A 25,445-nucleotide genomic window follows, 5' to 3' on the forward strand; every position below is an offset into this window, starting at 1 on the left:
ACTCGGTGGGGTGGAGAACGTGTAGGGGTAAAGTAAAGAAAGATTAAGATGATTTCTCTATGGCAAATGAAGGGAGTGCACGGAGACAGGAACCGCACTAACAATGTGGGGTCCGTCTCCAAAATAGTCCCGCATACTTATACCACAAATCCAAAACCCTGGAGATCATTTTAAATAAAAAGGTTATTGTCCTAAAGGTGTAATTTTTAGAAGAAAAGGACTATAAGTTGGTCCTCACCCACAATTTTTGCAAGGTAATACTAAATGTCGAAACCCACTCAGGACAACCATAGCTAGGTCACTTCCCCCCCCCCCCCCCCCCCCCCCCCCAAACCACTGTTCTGACGGTACGCGAAGGACACCTGCTACGTGTCGGAGTGATCGGATTGCTTACCTCTCGACGCACTCGGTTGGCTTCAACGGTGTGAGGAGAGGGACCTCAAGCTTGTCCTTCACATGATCGCCTACCTTCTCGGTGACCACCCACTCGTCCACATACATGGTCTCCAGCAGCCCGGTCAGGGCGGCGCGCATCCGGTGCATGGACATGACGTTCTCGAACAGAATCCATATTGGCACAAGATGGATAGACCTGGCAAGGATAACAAAAAATCAGTAAACATGCAAGATTAACGAGCAGATAGGGAAAGCCACTCTGGAGATTGGAGAAAGATGGGGGGCACTTTACCAAGGATTCCTGATGGCGTTCATGATGGTGATGGAAGTGGGAATGTAGAACATTCCCCAGATAGGGATGCTGACTTCAGGGACCATGACGGACAGTGGAATCACAATGCAGTAGAACAGGAATGTCAGGATGGGAGCGATGACCCTTCGTACAAAGAAGAAGCTGTACAGAAGATGAAATTTCTTCCATACAGATACGCCCTGCATCACAGGGACAGTTAGGTTGCTTACTAGTGTATGACAATGCCCTAACTCCATCAGTCAAATTAATTAAATTATGCTTGCCTTGCTTCTAACAATGCCCGGTGCCATTTTTCTGAAGAGGCTAGTAGCACCACAAGTCCACCTGTGCTGTTGATGACGGTAGGCCTTTAAGGTACTCGGGAGTTCACTCTTAACCTATACCAAAAAATTGTTACTGCAATAGATATAATGTATAGGCAGATGCTATGCTTATTGAAGAATTGACTATTGGAAACTTGCAGAAAAGACGCACCCTTATATCACCGACATACAGGAATTGCCATCCCTTGAGACTCGCTCGTACAGCCAAGTCCATGTCTTCCACAGTGGTGCGATCCTTCCACCCTCCTGCTTCACTAATTGCTGATACCCGCCACACACCAGCAGTTCCTGCAAAAGTTTCGGTCAGAAACGATTGAAAACTCAAAAGATTGCTTCTGACTGAGGCTCTTACCGTTGAAACCAAAGAAAGCATGCACAGATGAGCCTGATTCCTGCTCAACCTTGAAATGATAATCTAGCGACATCTTCTGTATCCTTGTCATTAAGCAAACATCATAGTTCACTGCAAAATTTCCCGGCAAAGGCCAGATCAGGAACATCCTGAAATCAGAATGAACAACAGTTCTCACTCCAAATTATCAACACAACCGCATTATCAGTAGGCGGAAACTGCGTCCAAATATTAGCGCTAGTCAAACTAACTCAATGTCCAATAACTAAAAGTTGTACTCTATGTAATCTCACACTATAGAAAGTAAATGAAAACCTTGCTTACCAAATTCCCAACGTGTCCGTACCAGAGCAATCTTCAGGTTATGCACAAGAAATTGGGACTTTCTTAAAAGGAAATCTGGTTCAGGTTGGACATCTGCATCAAAATGGCACAAAATCACACTCTTGGGCATAGCTATGTTCCATGCCCTTCCTCAGGGCTCCTGCTTTGTATCCCTTCCTACTCTCTCGAATCTCATATTTTATGTTGATGTTCTTGCTGGCCCAATCCTTGCATTCAAGCTCCACAAGTTCCTGCACTTGATTAAAGATGATAAAAACAATAAAGCAGTCAATTCAATGAAAACAAACAGAGCTTGTATAATAAGCTAAAGAGTGAAAAATGGATCTCTTTGGAGTTTGTTGGGAAGCTATTACTGATTCTACCAAAAATTATTTGGTGCAGCCATCTTTTTTTTTAAGGTGAATAAGGCAGCATTATTGTTAATTTATTTTGATTCACACCTACTAATTGTATGATCATGCATGTTAATTGAGTACTGATTGATTGAATATCAATGTCCTGCAGTTGACTTAAATAACCTGAAGTTTCTTCAGAAAAAACTTTTTCAGATTAACAGGCTTCACTATTAAAGTCATAGCAAATTGCTACACTTTCTGATAGCATCACACAATTGCACGCACACTCTTGTAATTCAAGTCACTAATGCTACCAGGCGACACCTAGCTGCCCTTTCAAGCTGGCTATACAAAATTTGTCAGCTCAATCAAAATCTGATGCAGATGGGCCAAATTTAATTGATCAGCATTTCGTTAATGACAGGTGGGGGAGGGGACATGGTCTAATGCAGAATTAAATGAACAGTCACATTTTGGTCTCATAGCGTGCAACATATCAAAATCGTACGACTAAGCAGTGCGATGCACATTTTTTTACCTCATGCGCTTCTGTAGCTGATTCAGTATTAGATTATCACAAGAACTGCTAGGTACTACCTGTTTGACACGGGTATCACATGAATGGATGAACTACATCTTGATCCAAAAACTTAGTGCGACTTTGAAAATGCTTGGGTCAAGCAAAGAAAAAAAAATCAGCTTATGTGCTGCAGTTTGGTTACCCTAATGAACGGATCGGTGGAATCATCCAAGACTTGGATTATAATACGGTCCGGCGGCCATGTGAGGGCACATGCTGCTCCAATGGAGAGCTTGTAGACCTGCAAAATAATGGTATACGCATCATGTTCATTGTCACATGTTGTAAATGACCAAGCACACCCCCGAGTGGCTGCTTAACATTCTGGATTCCACCAATTAGACAGATTGGACGACCTATCAGATGCTGATCGCAAGCTGCAGCTTAAGATATTGTCCGGGCTTACCTGGGACATTGCTGAACCGCATACAAATAAGACAATCTGCTCTGCATTTTGCGACGCTAGCAATGTGGGCCCCACATCATGTACCAAGTACCAACTAGCAGCAAGCATACTGTTGATTGATTTCCACATGATGACAACATCTAATAGAACCCCAAATCTCCTACTAATCTAGGCCCAAATTTAGTCCCCCCCTCCCCCCCCCCCGCCTCGCTCCGACTTTCCCCACCCGGAGAAAAATGAACAACACAAGCAGCTTACTCGGAGCACCATAGAAACTCTGAACTCTATAGGACGTACTATTTACCAGCAAGAGTCGGAAAATTAATAGAAATTCTCAGAGCTAGAATCGAAGCAATGCGCTGGTAAGCGTCGCATTTGAAAGTGAAACCTCCTAATGCAAGCCAGTGATCCCGATGTTCCAACTTACAATTGCAAAACGGGTTGCGATAATAATGAGAGTCAGCAGCTATGGGGGAGCGAGAAAGCGAGCTGGAAGCGCCTCACCTCCCTCTCATTGTACATGGGGATCTGCACGAGCACCGTCGGGTACGCCCCGCCACCGCCCGCCGCGGCCTCCTCGTCCTCCTCGCCCTTGCCGCTCCCGGGGAGCATGGGCATGGGCTCCCACTTGTACCGCCGCTCCGGGACGCGCCGCAGCAGCTTGACGGCGACGAAGCTGACGATGCTCATGTAGCACACCTCGAGCACGAGCATCACCGACATGGCCAGGCACAGCCACACCGCGGCCTCCAGCGCCGGCGCCACCGCGCGCGCGCGCACAGCCGCCCACGCCGCCGCGATCCGGTCCCCCGACGCCGCGGCGGCGGCGGCGGCGAGCGCCCGCCTCCACAGCCCCTCCTCCATAGCGCTCGGTTCCGGAGTTCGGACTCGGAGAGGTGGGAATCGGAAATGATGGCGAAGCGGAGCTTGCAGCAGCTGGCTGCAGCTTTCGACTCCGTTTTGAAACGGAGAGGCTTGCCAGGTAAGCTTAAGCATGGGCCTGCGCTAACCCGGATTCGCGGGCACGAGGAACAACACACACTGTTTTTTTTTTCCGAAACACACACTGGCATTTTGATATGCGGGGAATGGGAATTCTGTGATCCTTCGGCCCGTGGCATTTTGACTGTACGCAGCAGGCGAGAGGATTAACCCATTGAACACGTTGGTAAACGGTGATAATTAACGCGTGCCAAGCTGCGGCCTGGAACTGGCTGGGAACACAGAGATGGAGCATCAGTGCACGATGACCTCTATGCTCATCCCAGCTGTCATCCTCACGAGCTGGGGCCCTATGCTCATTGTCTGTCTGTCTGTCTGTCTGTCTGCTGGCTCTCTGGCTGGCACGCTTGCCGTTTCCGCATCCTTTACTATTGGGGCGGCGCCGCGCCGGGGCCCAAATCCAGGCATCTCAGTGAGACAGTGACTCTATGGCCCTGTATATCTGCAACTCGCTTATCTGATGAGCGCTGAAGAATCCGTTGTATGAATAAGCTGGGTGTTTAGCAATCCTGATTATTTTATATTGATTGTCTGTCCTAACCGGTAAATTGACATGAATGCCTCTGAGGCTGATAATAGCTCATTTTGTTGTGAATCTGAGGAGAAGATAATAATTCTAATATTTTTGGAGTTTGTTAAATAGAAATTGCATTATAATAATATGAAATTTATATGATAGATCAGTCTAGTATGAAAACATCCGTCATGATACAACAACGAATCATGAAACCATAGCGACAACAATAGCATCACACAATGCACCCATATCCATGTCATCTCCTAAAGCAGCACCACCACTAGGGGCGGGGGCCAAGCCCAGGGGCGGCGGCGGAGGCAGGAAGGACGGAGCTGGCGGCAGGCAGCGAACGGGACGAGATCTGGGCAGGAGGTGGTGGATGGGATCTGGCAGTGCGCTGGTGGAGGGCAGGATTTGGGCAAGGAGCCAGTGGAGGGCGGCAGGCGGTGGACGCACCCGGCGGCGGCCGCGGGATCGAGATGGTGCGGGGGGCGGACAACTGGGACGTAGGTGTCGGTGGGGTGAGGGTATCGGGGAAAATCGCTTCGCTTGCACGAGAAGTGCCCCCGAGACCACGTACAGAATAAGCGGTGCCCTAGTTGTTTTCTAGATTGTGGCTAAGCAGTTTGGGTGATAAGCGGAAAATAAGCAAGATGTTTGGATGGATCCATGTTCTACAGATAAGCAGAAATAAGCGGATACAAACCAGCCCGTATCCGGCCATGAGGCCACATCCCTTCCGCCAATAGCACGCAGCGCGTACAGCAACGCCTAAACTGCCCTGGTACCCAACGGCAGCGTCCCGCGCGGCCGCGTGGCACCTGTTCGACGAATTGCCTCGCTGGCCCGGCGCTTCCCCGCGCTATGGCGTTGCCACGCGCCGTGATTTGCCAGCCGTTCTCGCCGTGCCCCGCGCTCCCGGCCTGCCGCACTTCGACCTCGACGATAGGCTCCGGGCCTAGCTTCGAGTTCCCGCGTCCGCAGCATCCCGGCGAGCAGAGCCGCCGCACGCCGTTCTGCGCTCGCGCCAGCGTCGGTGCGCCGCGGCGCGCGTACCCCAGGATCGAGGCGACGGCGAGGCGCGGCGCGCGCACGGAGAACCCCAAGGTCAGGAACCAACGGCTGCAGAAGAAGGTAAGCTTCGATGCTCTCCGTCTGGGTTTTCAGGATAAGGTCAGCAGCCACCCCCAGCAGTTAGTGACCACCGTTTCGTGCAGTTCAATGGCACGGCGACGAAGCCCAGGCTGTCGGTGTTCTGCTCCAACCGGCAGCTCTACGCCGTGCTCGCCGACGACCACAACAAGAAGGTCCTCTTCTACGGCAGCACCCTGCAGAAGTCCATCTGCGGCGACCCGCCCTGCGGCACCGTGGTAAGCCGCCGTCTTCTTCGTCGTCGTCTGAAATTTGCATCCCGGCGGGCAGGCATTTAATTTTTGAGGTGAGTTTGCATTGACAGGAGGCTGCCCGGAGGGTTGGGGAGGAGCTCGTCAGGGCGTGCGAGGAGCTTGGCATCTCCGAGATCTCCTCCTACGACCGCAACGGCTTTGCTCGGGGCGATAAGATGATGGCGTTTGAGGTTCCCGTCTCACAGCACGGGTTCTTGCCAAGATGAGGAGGCACCAGCCTTGCACTGACAGTTCACCGTAGCAGCTTATTCAGGAGACAATGAAAGAAGTTGGTTTGGTTCCATTCCATGTGATACTGTAGTTTGTATGATCCATCAGTCCTTGAACAGCATGTAGTTCATATTTCACAGCAGCCACTAAGCAATTGCTAACAAAGACAGTATGTCCGAACTCTAAACATGATTCCAGTACTAACTGCTCAGCTCTTGTTACATCCTCCGAATTTATTCATCTACTAGGTGAAGACGCTTAAGTGGGCATAATAATGTCCTACGGTGAAGCCGTTGAAACTGGGAGTTTTGTTCCCAACCTGTGGAGCAACCATGGATTCTGGACATCTGGATCGATGAAAGTTTTTACTAGGAACGGTATAGCTTCATCACCAATCAATTCTTTGCACCAAGCTACCCGTTCTGACATGCTGGATCCTGGACCGGAGCACCTGTGAAGAATGCCAGTATCAGTTGGCAATGCCAAACGTGCCTATTAAGCAGCAAGACATGAATAGCCTTAGAACAAGAACAGCTCCAGCTAGAAAAGAAAATGAGTGATCCACCAATAAACTTTCTTGATATTTTTAACTTCAAGTGACAATAGTATTCAAGAATATAGAACAGATAGACAAAGCCGATACCTGTACTCACAGAAGCAAGCAGTTCGTTCATTCTCAGGTTTGTCCCCATTATGCCACCCAGCAGGCTCTATGCAGTGATCCATAAAAGTCTCTGCAAAAACAACCCTTCCGAAGGGCTCCCAGGGCCGACCTAGGTACATGTACGCAGCTTCCCCATTACCAGTAATAACACACCTAGATGATATTTTTTTTCATTTGGTAAGCTCGTTAGAAGAAGTAAAAGGAAATGGTAAACTCACATGCTCAAGGAAATATCATTATCCCCTGTTAGTGTTATGCAAGGTGATTCAATTTCGAAATTGGCCGATAGGCTCACTCTAGTCTCTAGATAATCACGTAGCAGGTTTCCTTTATAAAAGTTAAAAGTGAGAATACTGGTGGGTAATAAACTCACTTGAAGAATACAAATCCAGTTGATTCTGAAGAGGATTTCCGGCCATGAGCAGTAATATATCCTGTTGATTTGCAGTGGATATGGCAATGCTCCAGAAGGGCACTAGAATCCCCGAAGATAAAGTCATAGTTACCTTCAATGTAACAGTTTTTGAAGAACTGATTTCCACCATGCAAATGCAAAGTTTCCTGAATGATTTTTGCATAGCAATCAAAAGACATCAAACCCCATGCAACATTCTTACGTGTCATAAGCATAGTACAATTCCAGTATTATATTCACTTGTGAATGGTTGAGGCCGGATATTCCTTAATCTAAAAAAATTCCAGTATTCTACTAAGCTACCACCAGGGGCGACTGGCTGACAAGTCAACCAAACAAATGTGGATATCCAAAGCCTCGTGCTAAAGTTAAATGGTTATACAATTAACGTGTATGTACCTTTATGCCATTACGACATATTAGACAATTACATTATGAGTCAAATTAAAAAAAACAGATCTAAAAGATTCTATTTCTTGTAACAGGAAACTCAGGTAAGAACATTTTGCCAAAGAAGGAAACGTCCAATAAGCATGCACAATATGATGAAGCACCTAGAGCTAGAGTGCAAAAGAACTAACAAAAAGAAGAAAAAGAGAGAGAAAAGGATGCCAAAAACAATGAGCTGACACAGCCAGGAAGAAAAGAAAAGTACTTGCCACCCCAGGAATCGGCAATTGTAGAAGGCACACCTATCTGCTGTCACACAGACTGCTGCTGCTTGCCCAGACACCTATAACACAAAAGTTCACATCATTCCATATTTACATCAACACTCACTGACTGATTCGATTCACCATAGCTACCACATAGGTCAGCTAGGATAATACCTGGGGAGCTGAGTTCTTAAAAATGACATTCTCTGCAATGAAATCATCCCCCTCCACAATAACTGTTGCACTGCTAAATGTTCCTGTACCAATCACTTTTGATGACTGGTGAGAGAATAGATATGGAATATGTGAGGAGTATCCAGAAGAGCACAAGGAGAAAATCATAACGCACGGACTTTGTATACACATCGTTGCTCTTTTAAAAAATATATGTCATCACTAGCAGTTTCTCGGTTTCTCCTGGCTGAACAAGACTTGAAGTTTAAGGATGTCTAGAAAAATTATTCCCTGATGAGTTGAAGTTTGTTAGCGGTGCGTATCACTCGAGTTTGAGACCAGTAGTTATAATATTCAAAAGCCACAACCGTTTTGATCACCATGGCACACTAATGCTTTCATAAGGGATACAAAATATGCAATAACCTCACTTTGGCCAGCAATGGATCGTGTCCAAAGCTAAATGGGCACTAGAAGTACTTAAAAGTCAATACCCTTTGTGCAGCATACTGTACCTGTTCAATGCAAAATGAACTGGTCACCTTGACAAACACTCCCTCCGTCCCAAATTGTAGGTCATTTTGACTTTTCTATATACATAACTTTTGCTATGCATCTACATATAGGTTATGTCTAGATACATAAGAAGCCAAAACGAACTACAATTTGAAACGGAGGGAGTAATATTTTTCACATCAAAATGACATGATTGTTACACATCTAACGAATAGCAACCCTGGATAAGTGAGACTTTAACCAGGCAATTTTGTAATTTCTCTTAGGGATAGCACATACATGATAGACTATCTATTCAACTCTAAGGTTCATGTCTGATCAAGCAGGAGGCCAGCCAGAAGGGGCACTACCTGGGTATGCTTGATGCGAGTAGCCATGTTATCCCAACAGATCACAGTGTCCTTTATTTCTGATCCACGGAAGGTGATGAAGCTCTTGGTCCTGGGAATGTGCACTGGTTGCTGGTGCAAACCAGGTGCAATCCTGATGATAGTGCGAACTTGGTTGTTCAGTGGCACAGCATCCACAGCATCCTGCACACTTGCAAATGAGCCAACTCCATCATAACCAAAGGCTGCTAACTCGGGAGACGCTACAACTAAAACCCTCCTATCCTCCATTGCTCCTTAGTTTTCCAAGTCTTTGGTTGTTGAAATATTTTGGCCCGTAGAAATGTTGGAATGGTTGGTTTTTATGAAGCCTAATCCTTCAAATACTTTATTTTATGAAGTCTGATCCTTCAAGGTTCGGTGCCACCGAGGCTCATACATGACTGCTTTGTACTTTCCTTGCTGATGTGCAGGATACCACTAAACAATACAAGTGATAGCTATAGACTTGGACTATCTGTAAGATGCATTCATAAATACAGAATTTGACTAGGTTCACAGTGCCTTTGTACCTGTCACCTTGTTCATTCAGCGTAACCATCACTGAAAGAAGAACTGCTGTGCATCAGCCATTACAACATCACTAGGAAGGCAGATACACGTTGACATGTAATCAGTCCATAGGCATCCTCTGGTTTTAAGTGAAAATTGATTGATATATGCCTCCAGGAGAGATTAGCTTGTGAGCCAAAGGCCAGCCATATAGGCATCGGCAAACTACTGTTGAGGCAGACAGGCAGTAGTCCAGCTGCTCCAGCCTGTAGTCTTCTTGGCCCCAGTTTCATTCATGACCCGTCTAACCTCCGTGGCATCTGCTGTTCGGCCAGCGGCTGTGTACATATCTATGAGCAAAATGTAATAACCACCCTCCTGCGGGTTTAGGCTCCTTAGTTTATTGACTGCCTTCTCTGCCATGTCAATATTGCCATGCATCCGGCATGCACCAAGTAACACACCCCAGATCACATCATTGCTCTGAATCGGCATTTGCTCTATCATCTTGTATGCTTCCTCAAGTTGCCCTGCCCGACCAAGCAAGTCCACCATGCACCCATAGTGCTCAATGGTGAGCTCCACGTTGCCATAATTTCCTCTTTGCATCGCATTGAACACAGTGCGCCCCTCCTCAACAGAGCCCTTGTGTGCATACACGGTGAGCACTGCGAGCAGTGTCACCCCATCTGGCTTCACGGAATTGTCATCTGCCAGCATCTGATGAAACAAAGCAACTGTGCTATCCACATCACCATGTGATGCATACGCTGAGATAAGCGTGTTCCAAGATGCTAAGCTCCTGACTGTCATCCCATAAAACAAAGCACGCGCTTCTGTTAGGCAACCACACTTAGCATACATATCCATAAGCGCATTGCGGAGTGAAACCATCCAACCAAAACCATTGGAATCAACATACTGCCGCAAACGCTCCCCAGTTGCGAGGTCCCCAAGTGCAGAGCACGCCGACACAACACTCACCATGGTCACCTCGTCTGGCTGCACTGGCATTGCATCAAACAACGCCAGGGCCTCCTGTGGACGCCGTGCCTTGGCATAGGCAGAAATCATGGCAGTCCAGGAAACGACGTCCCGGTGCAGCATTTGGTCGAACACCATTCGTGCGGAATCCAAATGGTTGCCTTTGAGGTGCGCGGTGAGTAGCCCCGAGAAGGAGACTACATCCCGGACGTGCATTTCATCAAACACCCTGCGCGCGTCGTCCACAGCGGCCCGACACGCGTACGCGTGCAGCAAAGCATTGTGGACGTGAGCGTGCGAGCTCCGCGCGCCGAGGCAGCCGTGCTTGAACGCCTGGGCGTGTAGATCAGAAGGTAACCGCCCCGGCGAATGGCAGCGGGCGCAAGACTTGAGGACGAAGGTGAAGGTGAAGGCGTCGGGCCCGGCGCCCGCGCGGTGCATTGCGGTGAAGAGCTCGATGCCAGCGCCGGGCGAGCAGGAGGCTGCCAGGCCGCGCATGAGGGTGTTGTAGAAAAAGGCGAGGTGGGAGGCGGCGGCCGAGATGAACGGTAGGTGGAGAGAGAGGAGCACGGAGGCGTGGCGGAGGTCGCCGGCGGGGGAGACCGCGGCGAAGCGGAGGAGCTTGGCGAGCGCCGCGACGGCGTCGGCCGCCGGGAGTATGTGGCAGCGACGGAGGAGAGCGGCATGGAGGAGCCGGAGGTCGCGCTTCGTGGAGCACCGGCCGGAGCAGACAAGTAAATCCGCCGGCGAGATCGACGGCATCACGGCAACTGGCTGCGCGCCATCTGTTCGCCGTCGAGGCCGTGCTAGCTTTTGCGGCGTCTTGTACTGTTTCCTTCACTGGTTCTATTGCTAATTGATGTGGTTCGCCGTTTAAATTGGAAGCAAAATTTCTGGTTACTCCAGCACTTAATGCGAATTCAGATTGAATATTCAAAAACATTATTACGACATGCTCCCTCTGTCCAAATTTTAGGTCATTTTGATCTTTTTAATTATATATTTTATTATGCATTTAAATATACTCTATATCTCGATGTAGTAAAACGACCTGCAATTTAAGACGAAGGGAATAGCTATCTAGCGAGGGATCAGTTCACCCAACGAGAGAAATTTATGTCCGGAAGATTGTATGTGCATTACGAGGACTTAGTGAATTTTTTAGTCCATCTTAGAACTCATTTGAGAGCATGAACAATTCAATAAAAACCAAAGACAACATACCCTCAAACATAGACATTCAGGTTTGTAAAACGTTAAGTTGACAAGATGAAAAACAAAACATAAGTGAAAACTAGCAATTTCTTGTCGATGAGTATCATCCCAAGTCTATGGATTTTGAAATTACAGGTTGGGGCCTATAAACTAAATGTACCATCGACGTCCACGGTGCTAAAAATACTTCAATTGTTGCTAATGTGGCATGCTATTATGGAGATTTCGTATCGACACGTTAGAATCATAAGATGTTTGGCCATTTTGGATACAAAACACACGTTTAACAAGTTCGATGAGACTTTGTTATGCTGATGAAAAGAATGTCGCAATAAACAGGAATTGGTACGACAAAGATCAAATTGAAGAAAGTAAGCAGCGTACATTTTTCCACGCACTTAGTTATAGACATGAGATGTCCGTACCTTCTATGCTTCACCATACGAGATCTATACAGAATTTAAATTTTAAACTACGAGCCAAATATTAGTTCTAATAAATATTTTTTGAGTGCTTAACACTGTATAGCTTGCAAGTTATTATGCTTAACATTGTTTCTACAGTGCGTTCTTAAATTTACTAGTGGTACTACTCCCTCCGTTTCAAATTGTAAGTCATTCCAAGAATCCTAAAGAGTCAAAGTATCTCAAGTTTATCATATAAATAACATTTATGATGTCAACTAAGTATCATTAGATTCTTTATCAATTATATTTTCATAGTATATCTATTTGATGTCATAAATCTTTATATTTTTCTCTATAATTTTGGTCAAACTTGAGATGTTTTTGGCTATCCAAGATCCTTGGAATGGCTTACAATTTGAGACAGAGGGAGTAGCTTTTATCAATTAGTTATTCGGCTCTCTTCTAGTCTTCTTTAGGCCAAACCTACCAGACTAATACAAGTTAGACAACTTTACAAAGGGTCCATGAAATTTTGAAATGCCTACTAATCCGCGGTCACCAATCCAATTCTACACGTAGGAAGAAAGTAAAATAAAAAACATCACGCGTAAAAAATCGCAGTGATTGTGATACCTCTAATCCGAAAGCAGATCTCAACTTTCAATCTCTACCTTTGAGTCTTTGAGTCACCACCGTGCGAAGCCTGGTACATTTGAACATGACTCAAGGATAGTAGACTCAAAGGTAGAGGAGGGTCATTCCCTCCGGTCCTCCACTCTCACCGTCTCGCGGCCTCACCTCCCCCGAGTCCCCCACTCTCCCACGGCCAACAAAAGCACCGCATCCCCACCTCCCCGGCCGTCGCGAATCTTCTAGAACATTCTCGAACCGCCGGAAATCGCAACCGCCACCGCCACCAGGACCCGCTCCAATGCCAGTGGCGATCGGGAGGCGGCCGCCCGCCCGCCGGGTCTAGGTTGCGAGCGATGGCGAGGTCGAGGCCTAGGGTTTGGCTCCTGGCGGCCTGCGCCGCCGTGCTGCTGTGGGCCTCCGTCGCGCAGCTCGTCGCCGTAGGCCGCCTCCTCCTCGTGTTCGGCATCGCGGGCGACGCCGATCCTTCGCCGCCGCCGTCCGTGCTTCCGCCCCCAAGTGCGTGTTGTTTCTGTTTTTTCTGAATAAGTTCGTTTTGATTATGTTCTTATTACTCTGTTTGCATGGAACTTATTAGAGTGCCGAGGGAATGGAAATGGAAAAAATATTTTGAGTTAGAAATGGTGAATGGTATCGGAGCTGTAGAGTGGATGCATTTGTCACCGTCCGTACACAACTTGGTACACTTGTACGTTTGCTAAGCTGCAAATGTTGCCGCCATATGCTTTGATGCGATTAATTCAATAAAATATGTTGCCTCGGAAAGGCATGCCAAACATATGCTGTTGTATATTGATCCTTTGATCTGTTGACACCCTCATGTTTTTCTGGAGGTATTATTGTGAAGTTGCAAATAGCCTCATCTTTTGTTGAGATGAACCGTTGTAGGCTCTGTAGATGTGTTGGTCAAATATTGCAGTTCCATTCAATCGCCAATGCAATACAATAATTTCAGTCGTTGTTCTATTTTTTCAGGAATATACAAGAGCAATGGTTATCTCAAGATATCTTGTAATGGGGGTCTGAATCAGATGCGATCAGAGGTCATTTGTTGTTTGCTTCTTCCACTTAATTTCTGATTTCCCTTTTTGTTCCTAACTTTTGTTACTACTTGGAACCTTCATGTATTTCAGATTTGTGACATGGTGGCAGTTGCTCGTCTGCTAAACCTCACAATGGTTGTCCCGGAACTTGACAAGAGATCATTCTGGGCTGATCAAAGGTAATCTTCTTTTTATTGGAGAGGTACACTATGCAACTAACATATTTGATATCTAAAGTGATTAATGTTCTGTGTGGCCGACAGCAATTTTGGAGATATATTTGATGTGAGGCATTTCATTGACTCATTAAGAGATGAAGTGCACATCATTAAACAGCTTCCAGAGAGGCTTGATCCAGGAGATTCGGATGTTATACTTCAAATGCCACCTGTGAGCTGGTCAGATGAAAAATATTACTTGCATCAGGTTTGGAACTCATCTGCGATATACCCTTGTTTTCATGGTGAATGCATCGCCTTATACTCTTGATAATCTCTCATCTTTGCAGATCTTACCACTGTTCAGCAAATACAGTGCTATCCATTTTAACAAAACAGATGCTCGGTTAGCCAATAACGGTATCAGTACAGAGCTTCAACTGCTTAGATGCCGTGTTAATTTTCATGCACTGAAATTCACCCCTCAAATTGAGGGATTGGGGAATAAACTTGTACATAAACTTCGAGCTAAGGGATCATTTGTAGCCTTGCATTTACGCTATGAGATGGATATGCTGGCCTTTTCTGGTTGCAACCATGGCCTTTCATCTGAAGAAGCTGAGGAGCTAAAAAAAATGAGGTTTGTGGCTTACCCTGTGGCCTGTGTGCTGCCTGAGTAGCACAGCCATCTTTTGGATATGACTCAAGTAGTTCTTTATAGGAAACGGCGAGTTATCATATTACTTCAATGATCTTTATAATTTGTATGGTGACCATTCAAGAAGGGAAAAAATTGTTATGCACTTAACTTGTCTGCCAATGCCAAATATGATGGCATAGATAGTGTGCATAACAGGCCGCTTCCTGTTATCCTCCAAAACAAAAGCATTATGATTCATTTTTGTGTTTTCATTCTAAGCAAAGTGTTGTGGCATCGCTGCTGTTCTTAGCAAAATGGACTACTAAAATGGCCCATCATTCTTGGCTTTGTTAAATTAGTTTATTGCCAGCTTATTCTGCTCTTTCTCATTTTGAAGAGCTAAGTACAAAAAAATGATGCGGAAAGGGGCAGCCACATTATTGAATTATCTCCCTGCTTCAATTCCAACCGAATGAGCAGAATTGCATAAAGAAAGGGATATTCAATACTAACCATAGAATATAAATCCTACTGTGAAAGGCATTTGATAAATCACAGTACAATCTATTACCTACTTATATCTTTGAAACAGTGAAAGTAACAATACAGATTTATTTGTCATTTATTGACATTTACACCTTATTAGGTAAACAAGTCATTGATAATGCAAAATTTTCATTGTAACTGTAGAATGAGAATAGTTCTTCTGAATGGTGTGTGGTTCAACCCTAGTATAGACATGGTGCTTAATACTGACTGTTATTAGACTTGGCCTGCAAGGTATATTAAGGTTCTTTCACTGGGTGCTATTTTTCAAGGATAACCTTTTTTCCCAATTAGATATGCTTATCCATGGTGGAGAGACAAAGAAATTGATTCCCAAGCGAAGAGGTCACAAGGACTATGCCCACTTACTCCTGAGGAGACATCACTTGTTTTGAAAGCCCTGGGATTTCAAAAGGAGGCTCTTATATACATTGCTGCTGGTGAAATTTATGGGGGAGATAGGAGATTAGAACCACTCCGAGCTGCTTTCCCTAAACTTGTAAGTTTTTTTCGTTGTAAAAAAATCTGTCAAGTATAGCACACCTTGCCATGTCATGACAATAAATCTTTCGCAGTTTTCTAACATACCATTATTTAATGAGATTTCCCCTGTTTTCTGCGAACACCAATTCAGTTATCCAATTGACCAGCATGTCTGGAGATTTCTTTTTTGTTTTCAGTATTCTGTCAAAGTCATTGTGTAAGCAATGCTGAATATCTTTCAGGTAAGAAAAGAGATGCTGCTAGACTCTGAGGTTCTGCGTCAATTCCAAAATCACTCTTCCCAGATGGCTGCACTTGATTTCATTGTTTCCACAGCCAGTGATGTATTCATTCCCACTTTTGATGGTAACATGGCAAAACTTGTTGAAGGCCACCGGAGGTATGAACCAGCTAAGGCCATCTGATGAACTTGATTGCTTATTCAGAATAAATGCACAGACAGAGATTCTGCAATAAGTTTTTCTTAAAGGAAATCGGTTTATCTGGTTATGACATACTTGCTTGGATTATTATCAACAGGTTCCTGGGTTTCCGGAGAAGTGTGGTGCTAGACCGACGGAAATTAGTTGAACTTCTAGACCTGTACACCAACAAGGCAATCTCTTGGGACAATTTTGCATCTTCTGTTCAGGAAACTCATAAGAGCCGTGTAGCCCAACCATCCTGCAGGCAAAAACTTGAGAACAGACCGAAAGAAGAGGATTACTTCTACGCTAACCCCCACGAATGCCTGGCCAATTCAAGCTTGTGCAGCTAAACCAACTTTCCAGTCTCTGTAAGGTGAGCAGATGAGAGTAAAATCATTTGCAATCTGCTGGAGGCAAGCCGTCGTTTTGATGTGCAGGGGACTGAAGCCAACGGACACAGCCCTTCACGATCATTTGACTGACATTCCTGATGCTCTGTTGTATAGGTCAGTTTTGTTCGTTTCGCGATTGATTCATTTGCTTCCCGACATGCCAAAATAGGGGCCTGTTTGGAGCATGTAAATTTTGGTTTGTTGTCTGCCGTACCTGTTCATTGATGATTTAGTCGTGATAGTGAAAGGGAGATTTTTTTTCCTTTTGCAAATGCTTCTAATTTTACAAATGTTTAGTGGAAACTTCGCTTTGAAAATCGATATGTCAAAGCTGGAGTATGCAGGACTTGCCTTTCTTTCACGGAAAAGACATGCCAATTTGCTAAGGTTCGATGTAGTTGACTTTCGAAACGGATGCTTGCGATTCTGTATCAGCGTAAGTCTCCTCTGGACTTAACGATTCTGTATATGTCTCGCCCCAGGGCCGTGGCGTGGCCAAAGCTGGCAACGACAAACAGCTACAATGGCATGCCAATCTCCCTACCAGTACCAGGGCCCTCTTCGGGCAGAATGGCGAATTTGAGCGATGTGGTGGCAGGAATGGCGTCGAGTAAACTGAAGAGAAAAGCTCACAGTTGATTCGTGAAATGGTTGAAACGGCTACGAAAACAGTACTAAAACTGAGTCTTCCTCTGGAGAACTCATAATCACAAACACAGCAGCATGAGATGCATGTAACATACTCCCACAATCCCCAGCATTCCATACGGTTTAACAGTGGAAAATTGAGGAGGCAAAACTCCATGAACGCCCTGGTACCGATGTTTCAGTCAACTGCCGATGTACACATGGGCGGATTTCGCGAAGAACGATCCCATGCGCGTGTTAATATCACACAACATTCTGGGAGCAGTACAAGGCAGGCACCCTCACGGAAAATGAGAAAAGAAAGGGTATATTTCTTTACCACCTCCGTCTTCTTTGATCTCCAATATAACATATAGCTCGACAAGACACATCTATACAAATCGCAGCACTGCTAAACTTGCACAGGGTAATTGAGTATACTTCCAGTTCCTCAGGCCGGTACAGCTACAGGTCTTTGGCTGGTCTTGATTCCTTTGATAGCTGCAGAATTGCATGAGGAGAATCAATAAGAAATTTAGTATCACTTGGTAATGTATACTTGATTCGAAACCTATATGAAATTTCAAATTTTGAATATCAAAAGTAGACAATTGAATATGGATGCTATCGAGAAGAAAACATGCCTGCAGCATAGTCTGGAGCTCCAAAAACTGCAGAACCAGCAACGATGGCATTCGCCCCAGCTTCAATGACCTGTATGTAAGGAAATGTTAGCTCCTAGCTGGACCAGAAGTTCAGGATTGATCCGTGAAATGGGAGGATAAAGTTAAATGGCAGCACGGAAAAAATCTAAACATGTTACCTTGTAGGCATTGTTAGGACCAACACCACCATCAACCTCAATCCAGGGGTTCACTCCCTACAAAACAAAAAAAATAAATAAATTTTCGATGCTTTGAACGTCAGGGCAGTGAGAATACTTGCAAGCAAACAAGGGGTATACCTTCTCTGCACATAACCTTCTCAAGTCTGCAATTTTCTTTACTTGACTCTCAATAAAGCTCTGGCCACCAAACCCAGGATTGACAGACATGATCAAGACCAGGTCAACAACTGCACACAAAAATTGAAGTAATGCGATTAGAGTGTCAGTACATGTTGGCTTTTCAGTTATTAGGGCAGTGATGAATTGATGAGAAAAGTAGTTAAATGTATACTCAAGCAACTACAAAGTTTTACTGAGATCTTGTCCAATGCAAGCCTTGTGACTACATGGTGGATAGCCAAGAAAGTCAAGAGTGCCATGTGGTCAAAACTATCACCAAATTCTTACAAGAAGAAGCACCATTTTCCTCTTAATAACTAAAATCTCTATTGTAGCTATGCTGGTAGAAGAAAAGCAAAATCAGTGGCGGAATAACAGGATTGAGTAGCCTGTTTAAAGTTTAAACTCCACATGCCTACACGAATGCCCTTGTACTTACTCCAATATCAATCCTCAACAGTCATCATTTACTATTAGTTATAAATAACTAGTAATGAATATATTATAGGGCTTTTGGAACCTAAATGGCAAGAATAGATAGTCTGAACCTGGTCTAGTAACATCAACAGACTTTTTGAACTTCACACACATGTCAAGATACCAGATACTGAAATGAGCGTCATGATCTTACCATCAAGAACATAATCTATTGCGCTGAGTGGAGTCGCTGGATTCAAAACAACTCCTGCCTTTGCTCCTAAACTTTTAATCTGACAGAAAATGGAATACAACATAAGTTCCAACATTCACCATGGCATTAAAAGGGATAACATGACACCACAATGGCTGGGATATTCAAAGATCTGCAAAGCAACTTGTTGTGCCTAGTCCTAAATCACAACTATAGTACATCTCGGAATGTGTTGCTTATAGGACTAACACTAACATGTAACAAGTGTGCTCCTATAGCACGAGCCTAGTAACAGTTCAACCTCACAAATCACACACAGAAAAGGCACTCTCATTTTCGATAGCAGTCCATGATTCTATACTAAATCATGAATAAACAGAAGTACAATGAAGTGTTTAAGTATTAATTGAAACCATTTGTATTGCATAGCACCATGTAAGCAGGAAAAAACACATTCATTGCTTTATATCCAAATAAAATTAAAGTTATCAGCAATAAACTCTATTAACTGAGACATTAACCGGTAACATAATGGTGGCGTAAATGTTTACCTGATTGACTGTTCGGTGCAAATGGATGGTTGATGATTGTTCACAGTGGACACTAACAATATCAGCACCTGCCTTAATAAAATCTGGGACTCGCTGCTCAGGTTCCACAATCATCTGCAGTAAAAATCAGAAATCTCCACATTCAGCAGGGGTCAACAAGGGATGAAAGTACATCATATAAGAACCTAGAACTTGACTGGGGCTTCAAGAACAATACCAGATGTACATCCAATGGAAGATCAGTCACTGGACGCAGAGCATCAACAACCAAAGGTCCAATCGTGATATTTGGCACAAAGCGTCCATCCATGACATCGACATGAATCCAATCACATCCTGCCAGCTCCACAGCTTTTACCTAGTAATGTTAAACATCATGGCAAGATGAGCACGGAATATTTGTACATTGGCATCAAGAAATTGCATGTTATTTCTACACCAGAGCTTATTCTATTGCCTTATTTGTAGTGAAAGAAGTTGCTTATGAGCTGGTGGAACAGGAATACATTGTGTAAGGCCAAATTTGCTGATGAATGGATGAATATGGCATTATCAAGCTATTCCGTCAATAGTAGCCTAACATGCGTGTATGACATATTCCGAGGCAATGGTCAGTGCAAAAAAAAACATGTCAATGAAATGGAGTTTGGTGGATGTTAGTATCTTAACGGACCTGCTCACCAAGCTTGGAAAAGTTTGCGGATAGAATGGAAGGTGACACAATGATGTCATTCTTTGAGAACTTGTCGACCCGAGATGTTGCCCTCACTTGGAATGCCTTCCTGGAAACCACAAAACAAAACAAAATGAACTTAAGCTCACAGTTCAGAACAAAAAGAAGCAAGAACCAAACAACAAAGTCGCCATCAAATGCCCTGACTAGATTTGGTTTTCTTTCTTTCTTTTTTTTGGCCCCCTTCCCTTGTTCTCTCGTCAACAGGTAACATGGACCGAAGATCACTTAAAGAGCATCATGGACATGGGAGCTGTTAACTTCAGCATAAGCAAGGACGATCGATTGCATTTCCAGACTGACGAATTCCACCACAAGCAACATCAAAGTAACATACGCAATTCTTATCCTCGCCACCCACTATGACAAACTATTCGTTGTCAGGGACTCGGGCCATTTGATCCAGAGCGCGCAATCCATGTTCTGCTTCGCCGACGGCATAGCTCACAGTTTGCAGCAGCGCCGCTCGGAGCCATCGGGGAGGCAACGGAACAAGGGATCGCAAGTAACTTCCGACGAGGAGCGAGATGGAACAGAATCGAGCAGGGGGTCAAACCGCCCGCCGCCATGCTAGATGCTACTACCTCGCGCGCGGGCGCCGACACGGCGAAACGGGAAGAGGGAGAAGGGAGTGGGCCAACCTGGGGGAGGAGAAGGCGAGGCCGCGGCGGTGGCCGAGGGAGGCCGTCCGCAGGGATGCGAAGCTGGAGCATAGCGACGACGACGGCGACGCCATCTGACTACCTGCCAAAGCCACCAACTCTTCCCTTCCGGCTCTTGGCTTGGTGCACGAGCAGCTTTGTTTTCTCTGGGTCTGGGGGCGAGCCGAAACGCTTCGGGTGGAGAAGCGATTTGGGGTTTGGCGGAGGAGAGAGCTGGATGGAGAAGGCGATGCCGGGGCTAGCCGCCAGTCGTTGGTTATCCGCTCGGCAGCGCGGTCCCCGACCCAATCGGGAGCCGCCGGGCCACAGAAATCGCAGCGCCTCCGCCCTCCGCCCCTGCGCGTTTACACGTCAGGCAGCCTTGAGTGTAATACAGTTATCAGAATAGCCCCTACTAATTGGACTGGATTTAACGGTTCTAATAGAATAGGTTTCGTTTGGAAATTATTTAGATTGATTATTAATAGGTTGATTCATCAAATAGTTGGTTTGGATTGGATTCCTTCTAAGAAGAAATAATTTGGGAGTGGTTTAGAGTGTGTTGCATTGGTTTGATTCACAAAACAATTTAAGGATTCGACTCTTGATGTGCGCCACATACAAGTCCAACTATACTTTTTCGCATGGATTAACTAATTATTAAACTAAATCATCTCCAACAAATCTCAATCAATTTCGTTAAAATTAAAGTGTGCCGACTCTTGACGTGGGGTCCACATATATGTCCAACTACTATTTTGCACAAAATAGCAGACACTTAAACTGAGTCATCTCCAACAAATTTCGATTAATTTCGCTAAAATTTTAAAGTGTGAACGCAAGGTTTAATTCTAGGATCCAGCTCTTGACGTGGGACCCACGTGTATGTTTAGCCATACTATTTTACACAAAGTAGTGGGCAATCAAATTGAGTCATCTCCAACAAATTTTGATGAATTTTGCTAAGGTGTGAACATGAGGTTTTAATTCTAGGGTCTGGCTCTTAATGCGGGGCCTAAATGTATGTTTAGCCATACTATTTAGCATAAAGTAGCGGGCAGTCAAACTCTGTCATCTCCAACAAATTTCGATCAATTTCGCTAAAATTTAAGGTGTGAACATGACATTTTAGTTTGAGTCCGACTCTTGACATAGGACCCACATGTCGGACTCACATTTATTTCAAATATATATAAGTTTTTTTATACGAGCCTATAGATTTATATAGCAAAACTATGGGTTTTATCAACTAGTATGGTGGATTGACTTGGATTTAGATAATATAAATATAGGGTTGATGTGTACAATCCAATTAGCAGGCCTACCTGGGAACTAGGTAACTATGCCCGTTGAGTGTCACAGGATGAAACTCCTCTCACGTATGATAAAACTTCTCCTCCTCTCCTTATAAATATTTTGTCAAATCAGGAAAATTGATAATGTGACATAAAAATTAATGGTCACGAGACTCCCGTTAAAATTGACCTCAGAGGTTTTTGGTGGCGGCCGAGCCCCACTACCGCGGTTTCGTCGTCTACCAGACTACTCGGCGGCCTGGCCTGTGCCGCCCACGATTCCGCACCGAAATGGCACGAAATGGACCGGAATGGCATCGATCTTCGGAGGCGCATCCGCTAGCCTTGTCCACTGGAATCGGATATGCCACCTGTGAATGCTGACAGATTTTCTCTGACGAACATACGAGAATCAGATACCATTTGCTACAGGACAAAAAAAACTTCTGTTTCTGGAAACGAAACAACTCCTGTCATGCTGCAACGCTGATTGATTATCCTTCCACACTAGGAACGCAAGTAATATCTCCCCAAGCTCCAAGCCAGGATATTCACCTCTAGATCCCTCTGAAATGGTGAATTATTGGCAGTACCTTTTTCACTTTCTGACGATTACATCATAAGGCAAACAAATCCTCAGGGAAAAAGAAGCGCCAAACTGATAGTAGCTTGACACAATGGTCCTACTACAAGACACCGTCAGTAATACAATAACGTGTCCACCCTTGCCAAGAGCAGAGACAAGTTTGAAATGATACTATGAAATTCAGACTAGAGTAATTGTACCATAATTAAACGAGATGTGAGAACTTTGGTTGGTGGTATTGCATTTTCAGAGGTCACTAGCTTGGCGCACAAACTGAAGTAGGCAAAACCAAACACTTATGAGCTTGATTCGCTGGGGTTTCCTCTTTCTCCGCTGCAGCAGTAGAAGTGAGGCAGCTTCACTCGGCCACAGCACCTGCAAGGCACAAAAGCGAGTCATGCCTCTGGCGACATGTCACAACAGGAATAGGAACAAGTGTACAATTGGATTGTGCGTGTTAGGAGCATTCAGAAGATGAAGTATTTTTCTAAGACAAAGTTCAGGTATTTTGCTCTAATTATTCTACAGCAATATGACGAGAAGCACATGAAGCAAACATCAACGAAGTATGAAGGTGTAGCCAAGAATGGAAACTGAAACAGGATAACCATTTTCTAGACCATGTTGTGAAGGCAACATATATACCACACTCAGTTACTACAAAGCAAAACTGTTGATAGCATGACTAGTGTCTAGGTCTGTAACCTACTGTCCCCCAGTCTCCCAGACTCTGAATTGTGGAAAGTACATCATGTGCCATTAAAACACTCTCTGTAGCCATTGGTCGCAGACTCAGCAGTGCATTCTTAAGGGTGAGGGCATTGCTAAAAGTAGCCTTATATTTTCATCTGACCAGTCAGATAATTGTGCAAGACTGCCAGCAAATAATAAAACAGCTACAATCAATAACTCTCTTGCATAGGGAAAATATGATAATCACTGATATACCAAGATCACATGATAAAAGACTACCAAGAGTCAAACAAATTAAATAAGGCATATTAGCAAACTTAGCTTTTAAATGTACCTGCAACGGACAATCACTGGCACAGGCTTCAAGGCTTTGGGTCCGTTCCTCAAGCCCTTCTTGTATTTGGAGACCTGACATGCATAAGAGAGTATAAGGGCATCTACTGACATCAGTGTCTAGAAAAGGCAACAAGCACAAACCAAAGAACAATTTTCTAAATTCCAACCTGAAGAATGTAAAGCTGGTGAAACGATGCATATTGGACTGACGAACAAACATATATACCAGGCCAAAATATGATGCATCTTTTAAGACAGTTGGATACATATGTTGTTATGACAGAGGTACAAGTCAATGATTTTTCTATAAAATCAGTCCACTGCATACATCCAAATGTTGAAAGGTGTTAGATGATCATAACATGCCTGAAATAAGAACGATTTCTGAATGGTTGTTCAGTGTTGATTCTTATCTGTTTCCCTGATTTATCACACTGGCCAAACAGTATCATGATGAGTTACACCTACATCGACTTTACCACTCAAAACATCAAACACATAAAAAACAGTTTACTTGCTCTGTTATTAATACCAAAACTTAGACTATTTTGATCATCTTTGCACGCATTTGGAAATCAGCCCAAACTATCGTACCCCTTTGACTTAAGGTACTTAATGCTCCAGGTAGATTATCCTAAACACGGAACACCATCTACCTTTATGATCCGCTAGCACAAAGGTCGAAATGACACACATTTCTGCTCACAGGCAATTCAACAAACACCTAGAGTGCAGCACACTATATCGCATCACCAGCCACGATTACCACGAACAGACGACACACCTAGTAGGCACATAAGTAACAGGCTTGAACGCGAAGTATAGCGGGGAGAAGTGAACACACCTTCTTCTTGGGAACGGCCATGAGCTCCATGGAAGGTCCCACGGCGGCGCCGAGGCCGGGGACCACGAGCGACTGCGCCTCGGTGAGAGGGGCGGGAGGAGGAGGCGGTACGAGGGGAAGTCCGGAAGGCAGGCGAGGCACCGCCACGGCTGCCGCACGCCGGAGCCAACCCGCCGCCGCCATGGATCGCCCTTGGGGTTCCGGGGGTTACGAGCAGAAGTGGGGAAACTCCTCAGAGAGGCGTGGGAATGGAGCTGATCTGACCGTTGATTTCGATCGGGCGGGTTAGGTGAACCAGGAGGGGAACCTGAAGGCGGAGAGCGTACGAATACGTAAACGCCTTTGCAATACGTGTTACAGAAATCCAATTCACAAGCTGTTTGTGCAGGCTAAGGTCCTGTTTGGCAGAGCTGTGGCTGTGGCTGAAATAGCTACGATTGTGGCTGCTTTGGTAAAGCAGCTTCTTCGGTGAAGCTAAAGTTATTCTGGAAAGCGTTTGGTAAAACAACTTCTCCTGTACTTGTAGGAATAGTTGTGAGAGGTCAAATGTCCTATATACTCTTTTTCTATGGATCGTTGGAATGGATAAATTATTGAATGTTTATCGCTTTTTCTTTTTTTAATACATCTCTTTCTTCTGGTATTATCGGGTTTCGCACGTTTTACCGCAGCCTATTCTTTCCCGTTACTTTTTTTCCTTTTTTTTCTTCTACCTTTTCTTCCTTCGTAAGCTCTTATCCAGTTCCATTCTTATCTTTTTTGTTTGGTCTTCGTCTCTGTCCCCTCTCTTTTTCTCCGCCACTGTGTCTCTACTGCCTCGCCGCTCAAGCCTCACCCGGGCGCTGCCTCGCCGCGACGGGCTGTTCCTTGCTACTCTGCCTCGCCGCACCTCGTCACCGCTTCCCTGCTGCTCTGCCGGCCAGCGCCTCCGTTCAGCACCCAGGCGCCCCGCCGCCGGCACCTCCGCTCCCCGCGCTGGCCGTCGGCCGCCTCCGCCGCGCGCCTCCACCCCAGTTGGGCCTCGCCCGCGCCGCCATCGCTCTGCCCCCTCCTCGCGCAGTCAC

General features: G+C 45.3%; 7 protein-coding genes across 7 annotated transcripts; 2 read left to right on the forward strand and 5 right to left on the reverse strand.

The window, feature by feature from the left end:
- Positions 1-363: 363 nt before the first annotated feature.
- LOC101778543 (probable mannan synthase 4) lies at positions 364-4,557 on the reverse strand. The gene is given in 9 exon segments (XM_004987099.2): positions 364-592; positions 689-888; positions 973-1,086; positions 1,184-1,320; positions 1,385-1,495; positions 1,709-1,812; positions 1,814-1,959; positions 2,787-2,885; positions 3,555-4,557. Coding segments are annotated over 9 exon segments (1,605 nt in total). The 5' UTR covers positions 4,047-4,557; the 3' UTR covers positions 364-390.
- Positions 4,558-4,845: 288 nt separating this feature from the next.
- LOC101772431 (50S ribosomal protein L18) lies at positions 4,846-6,389 on the forward strand. Its single transcript, XM_004985498.3, has 3 exons — positions 4,846-5,703; positions 5,787-5,939; positions 6,026-6,389. Exons 1-3 carry the CDS (start codon positions 5,434-5,436, stop codon positions 6,179-6,181), a joined length of 579 nt encoding a protein of 192 aa, XP_004985555.1. The 5' UTR covers positions 4,846-5,433; the 3' UTR covers positions 6,182-6,389.
- On the reverse strand, positions 6,236-9,310 carry LOC101772834 (pectinesterase 31). The gene is made up of 6 exons (XM_004985499.3): positions 8,961-9,310; positions 8,095-8,199; positions 7,920-7,997; positions 7,223-7,410; positions 6,829-7,002; positions 6,236-6,636 (listed from the first exon to the last, which is right to left on the reverse strand). Exons 1-6 carry the CDS (start codon positions 9,228-9,230, stop codon positions 6,465-6,467), a joined length of 987 nt encoding a protein of 328 aa, XP_004985556.1. The 5' UTR covers positions 9,231-9,310; the 3' UTR covers positions 6,236-6,464.
- Positions 9,311-9,631: 321 nt separating this feature from the next.
- LOC101773245 (pentatricopeptide repeat-containing protein At5g15300) lies at positions 9,632-11,349 on the reverse strand. Its single transcript, XM_004985500.3, has one exon. The coding sequence runs from the start codon at positions 11,235-11,237 to the stop codon at positions 9,717-9,719; it is 1,521 nt and encodes a 506-aa protein (XP_004985557.1). The 5' UTR covers positions 11,238-11,349; the 3' UTR covers positions 9,632-9,716.
- Positions 11,350-12,838: 1,489 nt separating this feature from the next.
- LOC101773656 (uncharacterized protein At1g04910) lies at positions 12,839-16,799 on the forward strand. Its single transcript, XM_004985501.3, has 8 exons — positions 12,839-13,246; positions 13,724-13,791; positions 13,882-13,970; positions 14,055-14,217; positions 14,300-14,589; positions 15,430-15,634; positions 15,861-16,018; positions 16,159-16,799. Exons 1-8 carry the CDS (start codon positions 13,084-13,086, stop codon positions 16,394-16,396), a joined length of 1,374 nt encoding a protein of 457 aa, XP_004985558.1. The 5' UTR covers positions 12,839-13,083; the 3' UTR covers positions 16,397-16,799.
- Positions 16,800-17,113: 314 nt separating this feature from the next.
- On the reverse strand, positions 17,114-20,885 carry LOC101774062 (ribulose-phosphate 3-epimerase, chloroplastic). The gene is made up of 9 exons (XM_004985502.3): positions 20,628-20,885; positions 19,927-20,035; positions 19,471-19,611; positions 19,254-19,367; positions 18,703-18,781; positions 18,030-18,139; positions 17,889-17,945; positions 17,710-17,779; positions 17,114-17,566 (listed from the first exon to the last, which is right to left on the reverse strand). The coding sequence occupies exons 1-9, from the start codon at positions 20,720-20,722 to the stop codon at positions 17,517-17,519; spliced, it is 825 nt and encodes a 274-aa protein (XP_004985559.1). The 5' UTR covers positions 20,723-20,885; the 3' UTR covers positions 17,114-17,516.
- A 1,513-nt stretch (positions 20,886-22,398) lies between these two features.
- On the reverse strand, positions 22,399-24,639 carry LOC101774469. The gene is made up of 3 exons (XM_004985503.3): positions 24,382-24,639; positions 23,536-23,609; positions 22,399-22,883 (listed from the first exon to the last, which is right to left on the reverse strand). Exons 1-3 carry the CDS (start codon positions 24,562-24,564, stop codon positions 22,805-22,807), a joined length of 336 nt encoding a protein of 111 aa, XP_004985560.1. The 5' UTR covers positions 24,565-24,639; the 3' UTR covers positions 22,399-22,804.
- Positions 24,640-25,445: the final 806 nt, after the last annotated feature.

The sequence above is a fragment of the Setaria italica genome, chromosome IX (assembly GCF_000263155.2).
Source record: "Setaria italica strain Yugu1 chromosome IX, Setaria_italica_v2.0, whole genome shotgun sequence".
Taxonomy (NCBI): Eukaryota; Viridiplantae; Streptophyta; class Magnoliopsida; order Poales; family Poaceae; genus Setaria; species Setaria italica.